Below are 20,627 nucleotides of genomic sequence, written 5' to 3'. Positions count from 1 at the left end.
TGTGGCCTAATGGTTAGCGCATCTAACTCTAGGTGAATAGATCCAAATGGGTCTGCTGGAACCTAGTCCTCTTGGCCCTATTCCCTGACAATTGAAATGTTGCATGTGTGAGGAATTTGCGATTTGACTATTGATTCTTACATAAAAGTTTGCGAGAAACACGATGGTGCCACTGATTTTCTCTGAAATCAACTCCCAAGCTCAAAAAAAGCTCTCAAGTTGAGGCCAAGATGGAGGGGATATCCCACACTATCCTGAGAGTCCACGTCCTACATCAAGACAAACTCTCCATGCAAAGATAGGGAGCAAATACATTGATAGGGCTGCCACTTTATTTGGGGACTCTAAAACTGAAAACACGGCAACCTTGCTGATGTATTTGCTCCCTATCTTTGCATGGAGAGTTCGTCTTGATATAGAGGTGGACTCTCAGGATAGCGTGGGATATCGTCACCTTCCAGGCAAAGTATCACAAGCGCCATGCGACGTTTAAAAATTTCCGCCGCCATTATATTTTTTTACAGAGAAATTGTTGGTTGAATCTGTTTGAAAATTATATAAATATAATAAAATAAATAAATTATATAATTATATTCCCTTCATTACAGCCTCAACTTTGAGAGCTTTTTTTGAGCATGGGAGTTGATTTCAGAGAAAACCAGTCGGACCATCGTGTTTCTTGCAAACTTTTACATAAGAATCAATAGTCAAATCGCAAATTCCTCACACATGCAACATCTCCACTTGAAAGGCCTAGGGCATGGATGTGTCTATACCCTCTATATTTGCTTACTTCTGTAGGTTCCTGACAGAATATCGATGGTGAAACTGCAGGAAGGTGTTTCTTGGTTTGCTACATTGCAGCCTCCTTGTCATACTTAATTTTCTATACGGAAAACAGCGTAAGGATATTTCTTTTCTGTTCGAAGAATATTCTGTAAAAATTTCAAGCAATGGTATGGATTCAGTCTGTTGAAAAAATGAAACAGGAGCGAAAATTTGAAACCTTCGCAATTGAGATACATGTTTCTGCAGGTCCTCTGACCATCAATATCAGACAAACAGCGAAAAAAAGAAGGTTAGTCAACTCCATACTTTCGAAAAATGAATTAAAAAAATGAGTGCCTCTGACCCGTCAGGCTTGTAACGCGTGTTCCTCATACTCAAAATATTTAAAATGAAGTACTTCTACTTAAATTTTCCTCTTTTTTTTTTTTTAACAATGTTCACAAAATCCAACATTCAATTAATGTTATATGTGAGGTACTGGGTTAAAGGCACCATTTTTTTTTAAATTTATTTTTTGAAAGTACAGAGTGAACTGAGTTTTGTGGAATTTTTGAAAATCCTAGAGACAAAAAAAGCCCATTTTGTAAATGGCACGAATACGACCAGTAAGAAAGGATATTTTTGGCCCCCTCTGAGGTGAGGGAAACAGCATTTGCTGATTGGCTGAACTTAGCTTCGAGCCTTTTGATTGATCCGATTTTGAGTAGCTTTCTCACTGCCAGAAGTGCTCTTTTGAGCTTTTTATAACTTTTTTGGTTTGTTTCACAAAATTTCACATTGAAGAAACTACATTAAAAATGTTGCAAATGTATGTTAAACTATCTATAGAAATTTCTTGCCACTGCCCCATCTTCATGGCAGTCTGTGTTTATTTAAATTGTTTCTTTCCTTTCCTCCCAAATAATAAGCTAGAGGGTATCTCTATCTTGTGATGTCCTTAACGAAGACAGTTACACATTCCGGCTTAAATACAGAACTTACCTGCGAGTCTATATTCTAATCTGAAACCCTTGTGAATTCGTGGAGTTGCTGGCGCATTGTTTTGAACTCCCAATGGCGACGAAACGAAGGTGATTTTAGCAGTGCTACCTCTCGAATAGAAATCAGTCAAAGAGGTGGTATTCTTACGCTCACAATAGTATAGAGTTGTGGACTGTGAAAAAAAGTATGCAAATGTGAATTTAGATGCTACAAGTTTGGCATGGTCAATGAAACAGAGCTAAAGTAATGATTTCCTAACATGCTGGAAAGTCAGAAGAAATTAGTTCCCTCCAGAGTAAAACTTAAATACGAGGGTCATCCAAAAAGTAAGGTTCTCTACCTTGTATCTTCCAAGCGAAACAAGATAAATCAAATCGGTAAAAAAGCTCATATCAGGCATACTCTAAGCTTTAAAACAAGCTCAAGTTTTTGAAGATCGGTCAAAGGATTCTCGAGTAAACTTAATTTTACAGAGACAACCTCCTGTCGCCGCGTGCCCACCTCCGGGGTCAGGATGCGCGGAGAGTCGATTATTGAAGACTCGGGTTATCGCCTCTATACATCACATCAACAAGGAATTTTAAAGTTTTCATTGAGTAGGCCTTACCTTACTTTTTGACGTAGTCTCCACATCTTTTTTTGACACTTCTGGTATCATTACAGCAGCTTCTTGATGCCCTCCGCGTATAGAAGCTTTCGCCTTGACTCTGAAACTAGTCATTGACTAGTCATCTGTACCTCTGAATCGGTTGAAAATCGCTTCCATCGTGGAAGTTTTTCCGCTCGGGAACAAATGAAAGTCACATGAAGCTAATTTAAGAGAGTTTGAAGGATTGGGGGAAAATTTTCCTATGCAAAGCAACTGATTTGGAAGTGCAGATCGCTGTCAATGACTGGTTTTGGAATCAAGGCGAAAGCTTCTACGCGGAAGGCATCAAGAAGCTGCTGTAATGATACTAGAAATGTCAAAAAAGATGTGGAGACTACATCAAAAAGTAAGGTAAGGCCTACTCAATGAAAACTTTAAAATTCCTTATTGATGTGATGTATAGAGGCGATAACCCGAGTCTTCAATAATCGACTCTCCGTGCATCCTGACCCCAGAGGTGGGCACGCGGCGACAGGAGGTTGTCTCAGTAAAATTAAGTTTACTCGTGAATCCTTTGATAGATTTTCAAAAACTTGAGCTTGTTTTAAAGCTTAGAGTATGCTTGATATGTGCTTTCTTACCGATTTGATTTATCTCTTTTCGCTCGGAAGATACAAGGTAGGGAACCTTACTTTTTGGATGACCCTCGTATAAGGAACTAGAGTCAGGACTCAAAGAGAAATTACCGCAGGGCCGTATTCATGGGCTTTCCTTAATGAGCTCCTTTCCTAAGGAGGAACTCATATTGTTAACATTGTGATTACGAGGCGTTTAAGGAAGCCTTGAGTATAGCATCATAAAATAGACGATTCTTGCAAGCATCCAGTAAAATTTGATATTATAGCTCTGGAAATACAAAGGAACTCAGGAAAATCCTTGAAAGGGATTACAATGAGTTGTCAACACAAAAAATACTGAATGCAAAAGAAAAATTTCTATGAATTTGACAAAGTTTCACATAGGTGCCAACCCAAGTAGCATTTTTCAACGGAAAAATCGGAATATATTGCAATTTAATCGGCGATAAAATTCCTAAGATCATCAACACCTGAGCAATTATCCTCGATTTTATCTTCTCAGCAATTAATGGCGTTATTTTCGAAATAAAAATCGCGATAAATGACGATTTAACCTCGATTTTATCAACGAAAATTGATCGCGATTTTATCGAACCAAAAATTGCGATGAGTAGCGATGTAATCACCATATACCGCAACTTTTAGGGCAATAATATCTCAATATATTGCCACTGATATAATTGCAATAACCAACCGATAAAATTGCTATTTATCGCGATCACTGCTACTTGGGAATCGGCAACTTATCGTAAATTTTACAAAAATCGATAAATATTTCCTTTAGTATTCTGTATTTTTTTTTACCGACAGATCATTGAGAACACTTGTAAAGATCCATTTCTAGAATTATAATACTGAGTTTTACCCAAGGTTCACGAGAATTGTCTATTTCATGGACTGAACCAAAAGGAACTGTGTAGCTTGCAATCCCAGTGCACATAATTCCTTCTGATTTTATTCATTCTATCGTAGTTCCTTTTAGCATAAATAAGTCTGTTTAACAACCAAACTTAATGAAAATCACTTTCCTGAAAATTTTCTTCTGTGCACTAAGATCCTTTTACCTCTCTTGCCATGCTATGAAACACTGAACGTACGGTTAAATGTTACCAAATTTCATTCAATAAAACATTTATTTTTGGTCGGTAATACAATTTTTTCTGGAGATTGGACGCATTAATACTATAAAGAACTACATGCATAGTTTTTGTAGACATAGTCCTTCAAAACATAAATACGGCCGATTCCCACTCACTTTGGTAAATTGGAGAATGCAATTCTTTGAGTGATTTGAAGAAAAATATTCAAGCTTCCCAGAAAAGGCGTCATTAGTCAAAGGAAATTTGGCAATGTCTGAAGGCTTGTATGGCAATTTTCCTTAACACAGCAGTACACTATTTACAATTTACAAATTTACAACTATTAAAGAAAAGAGCAGGGATAGAGAAAATAAAATAAATTACAGTGAATCCTTCATCAGTGATCAAAAGATAGTCTTTTCTGCAATGCGGCGATGGTTCAATATCCAAATCCAAGATGTGAACGTCGATATAGGTGTTGCCCAGTTCTTGGCTGGATAAATACCACATACAACGAATGTTTGTTGGGTAGGGCTGTGGCCAGCCTGGTGATGTCAGAACGCTTGTCATATTGGTCACGTTTAACTGAGATGGACCGCAGATTGCTAGAAAAGAGTTTCAAAAGGCTCAAAGAACGTAATGTAAGCACAAATAATTATATAAATTTACTTACAAAATAATATCATGCATTTGAAGTTTTTTTATTTTTAAAAATGAGGAGAAAATAGAATAGGATGCTGATTTGTTTAATTTTATGGTTTCACATGCATGTCTGATCTTTTTCTGAACGGACAAAATTTCAAGACTGGGATTTTGACTTATTTTTGCTTACAAGAACTTTCTATGTTCTTGGACAATAATATCTTTCCATACTTTCTAGTCTCTAGGGCGTTTTTCTTGCCATTCATTTGACTAAAAGATGACCAAATTCTCTGAATGTTCCCTGTCCAAGTTGTCATTAACTGAAATCTTCCTTCTGACAGTCATCAAAATTCGAAAGAGAAAGCAGGCTTTAAAAATATTCTAGTCTTTTTCGTGAAATTCCCTCTTTCCCCTTTGGAGGAATTTTCACCTCACATTTTCTGACTTGTCCAAGTCTAGACAACCTGAACTCCTTGAACTGAAATCTTTCTTCTGACAGTCATCAAAACTCAAAAGATAAAGCAAGGAAAGACATTCTAGTCTTTATCATGAAATTCCCTCTTTCTCTTTTGGAGGAATTTTCACTTCAAACTCTCTAGCTTGTCTGAGTCTAGACATCCTTCGGATGAATTCCACTTCTCCTGCACAAGTTATCGTTAATGACAGAATTGTATACTGACATGGTTTACGTTCCACCTTGAATGTCAAACTGGGTTGTGATCTTGAGGCTTGTGTCACAGTATATTGCAGTAACAATGAATTTCCAGAGGTTAATAGAGGAAGTGGAGTGGTTGTCTCATCGCAAAATGAAACAATCAAGTTCTCCTGAAGAGTGTTGGTGCCGTCAAATACCTGAAAAATGCATTATTATGTCAAATTTTTGGTAAGTCTAACAAAAAATTCAGAAATCCAATAGATGAGGTTGTCTGCTGTGATCCTCCAGCAAAATGGAAGTCCTTACTTTGGAAATACCACTGTTCTAATTCCGTGATTCTACAAGGTTCTAAAGAAAAATTTCAGAAGATTCTCTCATTAGATTCTTTTCTAAGACATAAATATTCGACAAAGATTCTAAGACACCGGAAATTTTCGCGGATCTAGGTTTTGATCATTCGTTATTCATTATGTTTGGTAAAATAAGTGTTTTACAGGATACCTTTTACGCGTATTGTGTGAAAAAAGTTATTAAACATTTTAATAATTTTTATATTTGTGACGTGCGTTTCGGAACAGGAAGGACATTTTTGCAAAACTGACAGAAGTGATTTGATTATGATAAGTTTACGGTCAGTAACGACTGGTATGATCTTCACTGATTTTAGTTTGTTTTTAGCAAGCCAGAAGGTTAAACTGACAAATCTTGATACAAACAATAAATGCTAATATTTAAATTACCAGTTGATTGTGGAAATTTTCTACGTGTTTATTGTGCTTTACATGAACAGAAAATATGTTAGGAGATGCTCCAAATTTTACCGTATCTGACAAATGGCGAGCTAACTAACCGATAATCTGTTGCAGCTGCAACTCTGGGCTTCTCCTGTTGAATTGTCGCAAGCTCCAAATACAACTGAGTTGAACGTAAGCTGAATTGTTTCATCCATTGGGACAAATACCTTCCACTCGCAACTTAGCGGTAAAGATTGAGAAATTCGCTCAGGCGAGAAATGTACAACTTGTGATTTCGAGCTTTCAAGCGCAATCCTTCCACCGCATCCTTTCCTCTCTCCTAGATTAGGCAAAAAAGAAAAATTTATCATAAAGATCAAGTGCGCAAACTGAAAAGTAATTGCACATAAACTAAATGCTGCTCCTAACTCTAGAAGCAAACTAGGATGTTGCAAAAAATTTCAAATTCTGGTAATTGAAGAATCTGGATACTTCCTTTTTCTTGGTCTGAAATATTACTTGATGAAGGACAAATCAAATGAAGTTTTCATTGGGTCGAAAAAAAATAATAAGACAACCCATAGCAAAATGGACTACAGGGCTGACAAAATCAAAATTTAATTATTGCTACTGTTGTATAGCGAATTGTTAACAACTCCGACACAGAAAAAACACTCGAAAATATTGAATCAAACTGTAGGGAAGATACAAACATATTTTCTTGCAAAAATCATATACTTAATTCGTGATTCTAGCTACATTTCAGCTTTTACAACGAGTTCAATTCATAATATTGGAGACTAAAAATGGTCAAATGAAAACGGAATTTTATTGGCACTGGATAGAAAGAACACCTGAAATGTGCAAAATGGGAGATGTTTCCCATGCCAAAAAGCACTATCTGGATCTGGTATGATCTGATTCCAGCTAGATACTTCTGCAAATTAGCCAAAATTTGGCACTGGTAAAATACAAAAAATTGGTATCTGTACCCAGTACCGTGGTAAATTCATTTCAGTACAACTTTGATTGGCACAAAATTGAACTTAACGGCTTGCAGCTTCAAGGTTTCCATAATTTCTTCATTTTCCGACTCCCAGACTTTTTTCTGCTTTTCCCCGAGTCCAAAATTTCCACGTTCTTTGGCTTTCCCTGACTATCGTACAAAACCTCTGCTTAGATTTTATTTATTTTAACTATGCTGACTTTTGCTAAACTAAGGGTAATAAACTTCTACTTCTAGAGATTCTAGGATGAGCCTTAAATTCGGTAACTCATTTCTTATCAGCTCAATGACCACGCAATATGATGCAAGGAACAGGAAAAAAATCATGTTAGTTTTTGGTGATGATTGTGTAAAAATGGTTCAAGCAGTTTAGAAATACCAAAACTGCAAACAAGTTTTTTTTTCTTTTTTTACTCGCAGCTAATCAACTCATCCTGTATTCATTTAAAATTTTAAATCGCTTTCATGGTGAAAGTAAGTTATGAAGAACCAAATAAACAAAATTTAGGTATACTAAGAAGTAGAACTTATCTGAAGAGAAAAGGAAACAAAAAAGAAAGAGAAGGAAATAAAACGAGAAAAAAACCTAAAGAGGGTGAATTGTGAATTACCATAAGTGAAGAAAACATTGGCCTCGAATCCTGTCTCTTGCGTTAAGCGGCCAAGAAATGAGACTGACATTGTATTGTTAGTAGAAGTGAAAGTCCTGTAGGTTGTACCAGTTTCGTCACAGAACCTTGCAATTTCAGTGGCATCTTCTCGTGGCCTCAGACCATCATAGACTCTCAAAGTGTGAGCAAAGCAGGTTGACGTCTGTAGCAGATTTACTTTTGTGAACCTGAAATCAAGTAACAAAGATATATACTCACAAAGACTTCTTTGTTGATGTAAGACTTACATTGATACTGAACAAGCTCTGAGAGGATTAACACATATTGACAGCGTAAGTCCGCAATCACAAAACTCGTTTGAGGTGTCTGAAAATCTCCGCGTCTATGTTATTTTTTTTTTAAAGGAGAACAAATTGACATCATTCCTTGAAGTTTTTGCAGAATTTTATTTGCACAGAGAAGAAAAATCACGGCAGATTTAAAGAGTTGCCATTGAGTAGTTTTCCATTTAAAAAATAAAGAATGACAGGAAGTCTGCGACGTTGCAAACCGAGTTATGTGATTGCCCACTCACACCGTCCATATGTATAATGAGGCTCCTCTAAATATGCTGTTTGTCTGTCAGAATTGCGACAAAGTGTCAAATAATCAGATTTCAAACTTGGCGAACTTTTCACACTCATCATTTTTCCTTATACTATGTTTCATCCATTAAAATTACTATACATTTCCTAGACGAAAAGTATTTGTCCCTGAGAGGAAGAAAATTCATTCACGTGACAACAAAAAACATGGTTTTCGATAACCTGATGTCAGAAGTGGAAATCTTTTCTAGGTTCACAAAATAATTTTTTTCTTTCATCGAAAGTACCTAGATCAAAATAAAAGAACGAATCATAAAATATAAATGAATTGATTAAAATTAAACTGAAGTAAAAAATAATAAATTCAATAAGGTAATTATTGCAAACAATTAAAATAAGTACCACCCAATCAATTCAATCATGCTATTTCATGAAGGCTTTCACAGCTAGTCTTAATCACTTGCGAAGCAGGCGACATTTAAGAGGATGCACAAAGCATGCCCTGAACAGCTAATACAGCTAAATATAAATTCAAAATGAAATATAGGAGGTAAAATTTGAAACACTATAATCAACAAACAGGTTTTGGTAGTTTAACGTCAAAATAGAGGATCATGGCCGGAGCAAATAAAAACCTCTGTCTCAAATCAAGAATAAGGTACATCTAAGTACCAACATAATTTTGGTGCTGATGAGAATTTTGAGGCTTTGGACAACTGACGGCCTCTTCAATGGCATGAATTAATAAGTAAAAGAATATGGGCACTTACTGCAAAAGCACTATTTGGCCGGGAGGCGCAGTGATATTCCAGTCGCACCTGCTGATATCTCTAAAGCTGTCTTTGTATCCCGCTGCCAACTTCGATGGAGCACTTGTGATGGCACCACCACATCCTGTAAACCGCAATAAATACACCAAATAAGGCTGCGATAAGTGAGTGCCTTGAAGCTTTTTTTCAGAGCAAGGAGCATGTAATCCTACTTAAATTCTGATAATTTTTTTCATTCTAGACAAAATAAGATCTAAGGTTTAAGATCGGTCAGGCTCGGACCAATTAAGATTTTTAAATTAGCTTGCGTATTAAAAGCAGATAGCAGAGAGCATTTAGACTGCATTTTGTAGTCAGGAACTAATAATTTTGGTTTATTCGTAGAGGAAGTTTCAAAACCTCGATTTACTGGATGGGTGATGGGTGTCAGGAAAGTTATTGAAGAAAATTGCAACAATTTGCGAGTGGGGTTGGTTTCTTTCCAAAACATTTAAATATGAGATGATATTCTGAAGTAGTGCAATGTATATGTGACTGTTTTGCTTGGCTCTATTAAGTTGTAAAGGACTGTATAGTTTAGATCTTGAAAAATCATGCTTGAAAAACAAAGAGAAACGGGAGAGATTTAAAGATAAGTTGCAAAAAGCAAAATTCCCCTCTGAGTTGTCCTCCTCTTGTGTGACTGTTTTCAAATTTTTGATGTTCCTGAAAAAACTTTTGATACAGCTGAAACCAGGGTGTCTACAGACTTGGCAGGCAAACGTGTCCCGAATTATTTAGGTTTGCCTTATTAAAAATAATCAAAACTCCCTTACTTTTCACATAAAAAATTTACACACGTAGAACTGAAAATGGAAACGTTTTTGCGTTAATTTCACTGCTCATGAAAGATACATGTGAACCTTTTTTCCTCAGGCATCAATAATTAAAATAACTAAAATGTCAGCTCATTGAAAATGATTCCTCTATCCACTATTGAGGAAGTAACTCTGAGCACTGAGCACTGAACCAGACTCAGTTAGGCTGTGAGGACAGCGATGATTTTTTTTTCAGATCTCAAGTTTCAAGATATTTCCAATTTCCAATCTATTTCATAAAATTTCCTGACTTTTCCTTCATATGCCTCAAAAGATAAAATTTCCTTACAATTCCTTGTTTCAGGTTTTTCAGACCTGTAAACACTCTGTGCAGCAGCTTTCTAAGATAGTAATAGGTGAGTCATACACTCAAGACATACTTGTTGAGCAATATGCCACTACATATAATCCATGAACTGTGCTTATTAGATACGCATATAATCCATGAACTGTGCTTATTAGATACGCATATCGTCGTTTCTCAAACGAACAATTTTTGACAAGAATATGCAATTTTCGTCCGGAAATTTCGTGATACTTGCATAAGATCAAAGGAAAACTCGGTAAAATTTTCAATTAGAAATTCCAAAGATTCTCCTAATAGAAATTGAATTTGTGTAGGGGAATTTGGCAACAATGAAATATAGTTACATTCTTTTGTGAGGGGAACAACGATATTGATATTAAACGAGGATATTTTTTTGCACTATTGATAAAAGATTTGTTTACCTAATACGTGATACTTTACGACAAAGCCGAGATTATTTTGGACGTAGTCATCAGATTGCAGAACAAGTGACACGATGGACTTGAACTCCTGTTTTGGCGGGAGCGTGTGTCCGCAGTAGACCTCTCGCACGCTTAACTGACGGGACCAGGAGGACTCGAATCCGTGGAGCGTCACGTTGTGATAGGAACAGCCGCTCGGACCAGCTGTTGAAAAACATTACTTCCAATAAATTAATGAAATGAATAGAGACGGCCCAGTTTAACAGGGTTTATATTGATAGGTACATTATCATCTTAAATCCGAGCACTTTCATTAGCTTTTTTCATTAGCATGCTTCCCATAATTCCTTTTCTCAGACCTTTCCAGAAATCCTTGCTTTTTCATTGCTCTTTCCTCACTTTGTCTTTACCCAATACCCATTTTGAACTCTGACAGATTTTAACAAAGGTAGGATGAATTCGGATTCAAAAAGTGGAGATGTTAGAGAAATTAATTAAATTACGCAGCATCAAGCTGAGATTTTGCTTGAGAAAAGACGGGATGAGATTAACTATGTATAAATATTGCATAGCTCATCGGCTCTTTTATTTCATTTATCACAAAAATCTCTACTTTCCGTACCTTTTCCGTACTTCAATACCAACCTTTCAAAATCTGTGCTTTTTTACTGTATCGGTTCTTTTTTCATGCGTCAGACTCCTTGTTCGATGTTGCATTAGATTTTGGCTTTGATTTTGTTGCACTTATATTTTATTAGATGTTGGCTATGTTAAATCCTACGTTTGTCACTTTGGTGTGGTAAATGATGTTGCGCATAGCCTATGAGAAAATTGCTCCATTACGATAAAAAGCTTTTCATTCAATATTAAACTATCTCTTTGTAGACAAATGAGATTGTTCCGGAGAGAAAAGCTCTCAAATGAAATTATTAAGGATAGTGGTGTTTATCTAGTTGGGTCAAAACTTCAGTTTTTACGTTTATGACAGAAAATGTGCTCTAGTACTTTGAAGAATTATATTTGAGATTCTTGTGCCAAAAAGTGTAAAAATACATTTTGCATAAATTCCTTTTGCTCACAGCTAAGTCTTTTGAACTTGACATTTCAAACGTTTTAACTCCAGGTAGGTTAGACAATATTGAACATCTTTGGGTAAAAATGTTTGTAAAAGACTCGTCTATGAAAAGGTGAAAAGGTTAAAGTCACTTCAGCACTAAGCAAAGTTTTACGCTTCTCGAAATGAGATTGGACTTAAACCAAAATTGCGAAAAAAACAGCTGACAGGGAGTCAAAGACTAATAATAAATTTTTGCTGCTTTTGGGGCAACAATTGAAAAACTGAATTATTAATAAAAACTTCCACCTGAGGGAATTTTGTTTCAGATTTACGCCAGTTGGTATTGTAAATCCTATTTGATCCCAAAAATTTGCGAAATAAGTTACTGTGAGATCAAAAATGTAGCTTGTCAAAAAAAGAATGATGTAGTCAAATTTCACAGGAGCATTCAAGTAATTTTAAACTACTCAAAAATATTGAGACAGAATTCTTGATACTCGAAATTTTCAGCGAACATTTTTCACTCATGATGGAAAAATTGATTGTTTTCATTGTCTATTCATGTCGAAAGATTTGCATGAAGCACATAGAGAATATTATGATTGATCAGACAAAAAAAGGGTATTCCCACCTTATCGGTGAGAAATGTAATTTTAACGTGACTTACCTACTTCTAAATCAAACTTCAAAAACTCAAGGGAGATTTTTTTGCCAGGTGCAAAAATAGTGTAATTGCAGTTGGCCATGGGATTGTAGTTATCAGGATAGTTCGGTGAGACAATTGTGCCGGCCTGGGCCGTGAAAACTCCTCCGCAGACTGCTTGCCATTCAGCCTGAAAGTTCCAAGAAGCTTAAATAGTGGCATCTAAATAATTGTTTGTTAAGAGTTTGATATTTGGTCGACAGGAGGAAAGTGACAGTGCTTTAGCTGCAGGTTTTTGTAGCTGGAATTAAGAACATTATTCCGGAAAGATTCTCAAAAGCAAAATTAAGGACTTTTGAGGTCTTTCTATAAGTTTCTGAAACAATTTTTTTAAAATTTAAAAAATGATCTTAGAGGCCATGAAGAAAGGTTGAAGCTGGAAAAAATCTTCCTCTTAGACTTTTGAGTCTCTACTACCTACAAAAAAAGGTGCTTCCTTAGTACTACAGAAACATGTGCATATTTCAATTGTTTGGTTTCTAAATTTTAACTCCAACTTTTGCTTCCCCAGAATAAATATTATTGGCGATTTTTGCTTCGCAATTTTAGAGAATATTCTTAAAGTTACCAAGAGCAGCAATTCCAATTGCGAGCCGAGTGGCAACCCCTACTTTTAAAAGTCGTCTCTGATTGGCTGATCCGCCTGGTGCCTATTTTCTAGGGCCCTAATGGAAAACAACACAGGGTTCATTTTTCATTGATAATATCTCGAAAAGAAGGAAAACTTTACACATCAGAGATTTCAGGATTCAACTCTTCAGATTTTTCCGAAGAGGTTAATGGGTATTACATGACACTTTTTTCTTAATAACAAAGATCGTTCTACCTGGAATTTTGTTTTTTCATGACACCAAGTGTCATATTTCCGGTTGAAAAAACAAAATTCCAGGTCAACCTGTACGGTGTTTTTGAGGAAAAAGTGTCTTGTATTACTGATCAATCTCTTCAGAGAAATCTGGAGAGTTAATATCTAAAATCTCCAACGTATAAATTGCTCCTTATTTTTGAGATATTTTTGATGAAAAACGAACTGCATGTTACTTTCCATAAGGGCCCCAGAAAGTGGGCACCAAGGTAGATGAGCCAATCAGAGACGACTCATAAAAGTAGGGGGTGGCACTTGGCCTGCAATTCAAATTGCTGCTCTTTTTTTCTCTTTGAAAACAACTGGGAACAATTTGCAACTTTCTAAAATAAAGGTAATTAATCATCCTTCCACACAATAAAATTCACAAACTGAGGAACTTAAGTAATTGATTTTGTAGTTCCACAATTGGACATATTTCTGCCAAACGGAACGATGTGCATTAAGACATGAGCCCTGCGACCCATAGGAATATATGCATAACAGGGCTCTTGTCGTAATGCACATAGTTCCGTTTGGCAGAATTAAGTCCAATTGATTGCTGAACTCAATGAATAATATTCAAATTTCAGTTGGTTGTTTTGTGCCTTGAATTGAAAACCTTGATTTTTTGTTTGGAACGGAAGAGAAGAGAATTACCTTAAAGCCTTCACCGGCCTTGTCTGAATCTGACTGGAACCTAAGAGTCATTCGGCGGTACATTGAGGTGAAACTTGGTGGATGGTTTCGACCGCAGAACTTCGACCGAGGCGGACTCCCACCTTCGAATGCTGTTTGATCTTCATCTTTTTCACTGTGATTGTAAACCTACGTTGAAGTGACAACATAAAATTCTTTTCTTCAATATTACACAAGACAGAGACTGTTATTGATGACAACATTAGATGTATAAAAGGATACACATATCCACTTTGAAAAGAAACATCAGGAAAGAGTATTTTCTATGTGAATGGTAGTAACAGTGAAAAAAAAAAATGAATTGCTTACGTTGGGAATCTAAATCTGTGTCGGTAAAATCTCCGCTATAAGTTGATGGGAAAAGTTTAATTAAAATTAAAAAATATTGAGTACAGGTGAAGGCTAAGTTTTGCCATGTCTGTGCCCCTCTTTGATTGTTTTGTAGGTAGTATTGAGGTAGCATATTGTAACTGAGATACTGCATTATATTGAAATACTATTGTAAAATTATTACGATATGTTTGCAAGATTGTTGTTTTTTTTTTAAAAAAAAAGAAGAAAAAAAACATTTCTTTATGGTCTAAAAACAGAGGATCAATTAAAGATTTAGCAATTCTATTACAATGGCCAATGGTCAGAAGCTAGAGAAATTACGATAAGATCATACTTGAATTGCAATTTTCTTTGAACAAAATTACAATTGTATTGCGACAAAATAAAATTACAATTTTCTCGTAAACTGTAATAAATGTTACTTGGGAATGATCCACACAGGAAAAGTGTAAGTCTCCGCAAAAATAGTCATCAAAGTTATTCAGAACTTATTTCAGAAGTTGGATATGAGAAAATCCTTAGCACGTCTAGAACTCTGTTGCTATGTATCTTGTAACTTACAGGGTTGCCAGCCAAATTATTTTTTTCCATTCCCTGACTTTTCCCTAACTTTCCAATATTTTTCCCTGACTTTTAAGTAGTCTGACGCAGTCTGTTAAAGTGAAAATGAGCATGAAAATCCCGCAACGCCAGCCCGAGACCACCCGCGCCTAATTCCACGAAAAATCAGAAAAATCCCTGACCAACACCGAAATTCCCTGACTTTCCCTGACTTTTCCCGGTTGATTTTTTTTTCCCTGACTTTTCCCGGTTTTCCCGGTCGCTGGCAACCCTGAAATTACCTTCATCCTAAATTACGAACAGAGGAGCTATTATGAAAGTCTTAAACTTGCAGACCAATCGGAGAGCTACCTACACACTTTTTTTTTGTAATAAAAGGGTTAAGATAGGATTACCTCTTCTTAAAGTGTACGTACTCTAAAGAGATAATCACATTTTATGTTTGAGACATCCTATTGCACTCTACCTTTAAATCTTAGAGGGCACGAAAGAATGACTGGACGTATTTATGCTAAATGGAACTATGTGCAAGTGGGAGGATGGGGTGTGCTCGTTAGGGGTTGCCATAAGAAAGCACCAGTAATGTCAGCGGCAACAAAGCCGTCCCCGTTTTCACTCTTGCTTGGCTTTAACTTACGAGCCCTGTCCACAAGGCTCTTGTCACATGCCCACGGCTCACAAGTTAGTGTTCAGTTCCTTTTGATTTAATTGAAAATCCCGCTTTCCCATTTTCTCAAAAGGAACTATATCCATTGACCACATTGTTTCTTATCCAGCTTCCTTGAGCACACCCCATCTTTCCACTTGCGCATAGTTCCTTTTAGCATAAATACGTCCAACTGTTGGGATAACAACTTAAATGAGTTTTAAAGGTGAAAAATACACACCATGATAAAATCTTTGGTGCAGTTGTCACTTTCTTCCAAGTAAAATCTATCTGTGAATTTAAGATTGACCCGGTAACCCGGAGGGACATTAATCGTCCAAATACAACTGGTTAAACTCGGGTACATGTTTGGATAGTTTGGTGATGTTACTACGCCGTTTTCCCCAACCAGCAGTCCGCTGCATGGACCTACAGGAAAAAAAATCCAACTTATTAAGCGAGTAAAAATAATTACGCAGTGATTAGTCAAAAAGATAAAGATGTGAATCGACCCTGGATTACCTCAATACAATTTATGTCACAAGTTTGATAGCAGCAAATACTTCTATGTTACCTCAGCTTTGATTTTACATCGTATTTCTATCAAAATCATATCAATGGATTCATGCAAAAGAGGACCAACTACATTGCAAGATTTAAGAAAAACCCAATGATTGTTTTTCTTGAATCTTGGCCACGAACATGTAATCTCAGGTTTTTTCATCGATATTTTTTAATTTTTAATTTACTTTCTGACTGAAAATGACTCAGTTTTGGGTTGAAACATCTTGAATGTTTTACTGTTGTATTTTAGCCTTGTTTCCCGTTTATCCCCCCTTGTTTTTCTCCTGTTACCATTGTCTCAGGCTGCTTCGTAAAAATTTATAACTATAAAACTAGAAAATTAAGTCTCTTGATTACAACTTCTTAAGATTTATATTAAAATTTCATTACATCAAGAAATTATTATTTAAAATGTGTGCACAAATTTTGGGAGAAAATTCTTGAAAAGACAAAAAAAATATAACACCAAACAGCCTTCGTAAAAAATCATCCCCCAAAACGCTATGCAAAAAAATACTTGAACTTTTTAACTTAAAAGATTTACCAGTGTTGGTGGGTGAGGCACGGAGACGAAAACCTTTCCTGCTGTTTTTGTTGGATGAGCTGTGGAATTCAATAAACGTAGAAGGGTGAATGATGAGGACCTCGTTTGTAATCGGGCCGCAATATTCTTTCTGGAGTGGGTCCTCCGTTGAGCGTCCATTGTATATGCGCAAGAAGTTGATTTTACAGTCAGGTTCTAGATCTACTGACTCTACTGTAAGCTGGAACATTCGGCAAATGATTACTAATTTTTGTCTTTAATTTTTTTAAAAATCATCTTATAAAAATCTAATCGATGATTAATGAATCTGGGATGAATATTTGTTTTCCATTGAGATTTAACCATGTTCTGATTGCCGTAATTGAATTTATTAAAGCTGTTACATGATTTTTGAATAGTGAAATTTGAATTTGAATTTGATTGAATTTTTTTGTAGGGACTTTGAGAGGATGAATTAAAAAACATATGAAATGGCATGATTCAAAACAAAATGTACCTTAGCGTAATTCCCATAATCCAGGTACCAAGCACAGTCCGACTGACCATCATATGGATCTGGAGCATTTGGGCTTGTGATGATTTGGTTTACGTCTTTGACCACTCCTCCGCAATTCGTCGTTCGAAACGAGATGGTGAAATTAACAGGCACCAGAGTGGACGTTGACCACCAATCCTTCTCTGAGGTTATCGACTGAAATCCAAGAACAACCCCAATGACAACAGTTGCTCAAAGCAAATTTTCGTCGATTTATATGAATCACTTTTGTGAAAAATATTACAACCAAGCACTCTTTGGTTAAGTGTAGAAACTTCCCAGTCACCATTTTTATGTCAGTTAGAGTAATTTATGGATGGCCTTTAAGAGACACAAGGTATCTACAGGTCGAGAAATTTTAAACAAGGTTTCCATAATTTCTTCATTCTCCAATTCCATGACTTTGCTGACTTTTTTTTGCTTTTCCCCGACTTCAAAATTTCTGAATTCTTTGACTTGTAATCAAAACTTCCTATTATAATTTTTTCTTTTAATCACACTAACTTTTGCTGAGCTACAGGAAAAATCTTCACTTCAAGAGATTCAAATTAAGAAAAAAGGGACTTGGTAGTTATTCAAGTACTTTCAAATGGTGCCCATTGAAGTTGCTGAACCGACGTATTGCTGGCAAAATTCCCTGGTTTTTTTCTGAGAACTTTCTGACTTGCTCAGATTGCCGTAGATTCCCTGACTTTCCAAGTTTTTACGACCATCAGAATCCCTTACGGAAAAAATTAAATTGCTGATTTAACAATTCAATTGCTAGAAAAAGTGATTGCAATGTTTCAATGTAGATTTTACAACACAAAAATGCTACTTTAACCATCCCCGTAGTTAAATTAGCTTACAATGGTGGTTAAAGTAGCATTTTTTTGTTTTTAAATCTACATTGAAACATCGCAGTCACTTTTTTTAACAATTGAATTGTTAAATCAGCAATTTAATTTTTTCCGTGCTTATCAGACAATTCACATAGATTTTATGCTTCTAAAAATATTAATTCAACGTTGAAAAACACGGAAATAAAAAAATCTAACTTCTGAGTTCATTACCTTGATTTTAACTTGCGGAAAAGGAACCCGCACTGTAGCACTGGTTGGTTCATTGGAACAAAATCTCTTCAATATTTTTCCAGCTGAAAATAATAAATACCCACATTAGTAACATAGAGCTACTCACTGAACATTAGTCTATATGAAGTTGGCATCATTCATACACAAAATAAGTCTGTCTGCAATAAATTCTTCACATATTGAAAGACATAGTGCAAAACGACATATGTACCTCCCGTTGCGACGTAGCAGACTTCCTATCATACTTTAATTTTTCTTGGGAAACTAGTCTACATATTTTCTTGAAATTTTCCTTGATTTTTCGTCTTTGTTAGGAGATTCTGTATATTTTGAACTATGTAGTTAACTTGTTTACTCTTCCAAAAATTAAAATATTGGCAGAAATGAAACACTGCTATAGAGATACGTGGTTTTGTACTTTGGCCATCGATATCAAGATGCACGGTTGTTGTGGAAAATTCATCCAATTTAAAGGATTAAAATAAATGACAACTCTTCAGAGCATCTCTCTCTTGGCTTTGTTAGAATGAACATACATTCTTTTTTCCCTGAAACAAATATTAGGCCAAGAGGAATGCTGGAGAGAAAATGAAGTTTTGGTGAACCATACTTTTTTGCTGATCATACAGTTGAAAAATCCTTGAAAGATGAGGATTTATCGTCTCCGCATGAAGGAGTGTACCTTGTCTACACTGTTTCAGTATTTCTGAAAACACTATTTTTTTATCTGAGAACCGTCTCACAATGTGTCTGTAAATGTTAGGGTCCTTTTTCACAAGTGCCAAAAAAAATGAAATGCTTGTAAGAAATTTTGAAACAGCGCAACTAAGGTACAATCCTTTGAGCGGGGGAAGATAAAGTATAGTAGAGATAAGAATGTATCTCGTTTGTTCTCCTGACAATTCTCCCATGTTTTACTCATAGAAAAGAAACAAGATAGAGCTGCCCCCAAAACAGTTCTGGTTCTTTCTTTAATTTTTGGTATTTGTTCTCGTCTCGCTCAACCAAGTTGCATAGTGCAGTTGAAAAATGAGAGGCTGTCGAAAACACATAATTTTCTTACTTGATCTACAAAAAGATTACAAGAGAAGAGTAGGAAATAGTGGCCTACTAAGGTTTAAAACCAGTTTTAATTTTTTTAGAAATTAAACTATATCTTGTAGTGCAAAACATCATGTCCTTTTAGTGTGTGGCTTGTCTTAGTGTGAGGACCATCTGGAGGAAAAATTAAGGACAGAACCAACTTACAATCACCAAAAATTGAAAGCGCATTGTAAGTGAAGCACTGAGTTCTATTCACCGGCGCCAGTACGCCAGCTACATCTAAGACAAAAGTGGTGTTTTTGTCTTCCTTTGTCTTTTCCCATATACAGAAGACGGAGCCATTTGTGTTGGGCGATGATACCGTGCCAGCAGCTTCCAAAGGTCCGCCACAGAGCGCTTCCTCCGTAGTCGTGAAGTTGAGCATGAATCCTCTGTTGAAGTTAGCCTTACTGTTTGTCACATATGAAATAAGCATGTAATTGGCCGAGGATTCAATTTTCGTCCCAAATGCGATTGGCCCAGTTAATGTTGTGATTCGACTGCTGTAGAAATTATCATTATAAAACTGAAAGTGGAAAAAAAGAGAAATATTTTCCTGAAACTGTATTCTGTATTCTAAAATGAACAAAAAAAGACTTAAAAATAACGAAATTAACAAATAATCCCCATCACGACATGTTTAGCAAAATTGTCTTTCCTTTTTCTGACTTTCTGTGTCTTTCCTGACCCTTGGATTTTTCTTCTCCCTGATTGTCACTGATTCTTCCCAACCTTATTTACCAAATTGGAAAAATTGGGAAGATTGGAAGTGCAAAAATAAACAGAGCTCAGTGCAAAGCATCGGTGAAAATTAATAAAACTTAAAATTTCAAAGAGAAAAATTCAGTACAGAACAGGATGGAGCACTGGAGGGCTCAGTATCAAAGTGCTGTGAAACTGTGTAAAAAATCGCAAATCTTGGACAAAAGTTTGCAACTCCTGGTTACGAGTTTTCTCCCATTGACTCTCTCAGACCAATTTTATCTCCTTAATTTTCCCAGTTTTCCTAGTCGCTAGACTTCCTGCATCAGCTCCTGTACCTCTTTTGTAATCATTCTCCGCTCTTTGTTTGTCTTAAACTAAGAGAGTTGGATATGACATGACAGTGGCAAACAAATTAACCAATTAAGCGACAGAAAATCGGGATATTATGGTGGTGTTCATAGCTACTCAGTCAGAAAGATTGAGACTTTTCCTTATCTTTTTCTTCTCCTCATTTTTTCCTGCTTTCAAAAACAAAACAATCAATTAAACATTCTCAGCAACCCATAGGATTACTCCATCACTTTCAGCGGCAGAGCAATACAGAGAGACTTTTCTT

At 35.9% G+C, this 20,627-nt stretch overlaps 1 protein-coding gene across 1 annotated transcript in view; it reads right to left on the bottom strand.

Annotated features, from left to right (window-relative positions):
* Nucleotides 1–20,627, bottom strand: part of LOC109038238 (cubilin) — a 76,849-nt gene that overhangs the window by 6,741 nt on the left and 49,481 nt on the right. The window contains exons 33-46 of the mRNA XM_072304547.1: nucleotides 19,472–19,832; nucleotides 18,203–18,285; nucleotides 17,112–17,306; nucleotides 16,616–16,835; nucleotides 15,749–15,936; nucleotides 13,929–14,096; nucleotides 12,389–12,554; nucleotides 10,665–10,868; nucleotides 9,079–9,202; nucleotides 7,725–7,951; nucleotides 6,224–6,447; nucleotides 5,399–5,570; nucleotides 4,461–4,681; nucleotides 1,771–1,942 (exon numbers count right to left, since the gene is read on the bottom strand). Of these exons, the coding sequence (XP_072160648.1) occupies nucleotides 1,771–1,942; nucleotides 4,461–4,681; nucleotides 5,399–5,570; nucleotides 6,224–6,447; nucleotides 7,725–7,951; nucleotides 9,079–9,202; nucleotides 10,665–10,868; nucleotides 12,389–12,554; nucleotides 13,929–14,096; nucleotides 15,749–15,936; nucleotides 16,616–16,835; nucleotides 17,112–17,306; nucleotides 18,203–18,285; nucleotides 19,472–19,832 (2,725 nt within the window). The remainder of the gene's footprint in view (nucleotides 1–1,770; nucleotides 1,943–4,460; nucleotides 4,682–5,398; nucleotides 5,571–6,223; nucleotides 6,448–7,724; nucleotides 7,952–9,078; nucleotides 9,203–10,664; nucleotides 10,869–12,388; nucleotides 12,555–13,928; nucleotides 14,097–15,748; nucleotides 15,937–16,615; nucleotides 16,836–17,111; nucleotides 17,307–18,202; nucleotides 18,286–19,471; nucleotides 19,833–20,627) is intronic.

Source organism: Bemisia tabaci, chromosome 9, assembly GCF_918797505.1.
Source record: "Bemisia tabaci chromosome 9, PGI_BMITA_v3".
NCBI classification, from domain to species: Eukaryota; Metazoa; Arthropoda; class Insecta; order Hemiptera; family Aleyrodidae; genus Bemisia; species Bemisia tabaci.
Note: the sequence above shows the minus strand (reverse complement) of the source record. Positions and strands in the feature narration are given on the sequence as shown.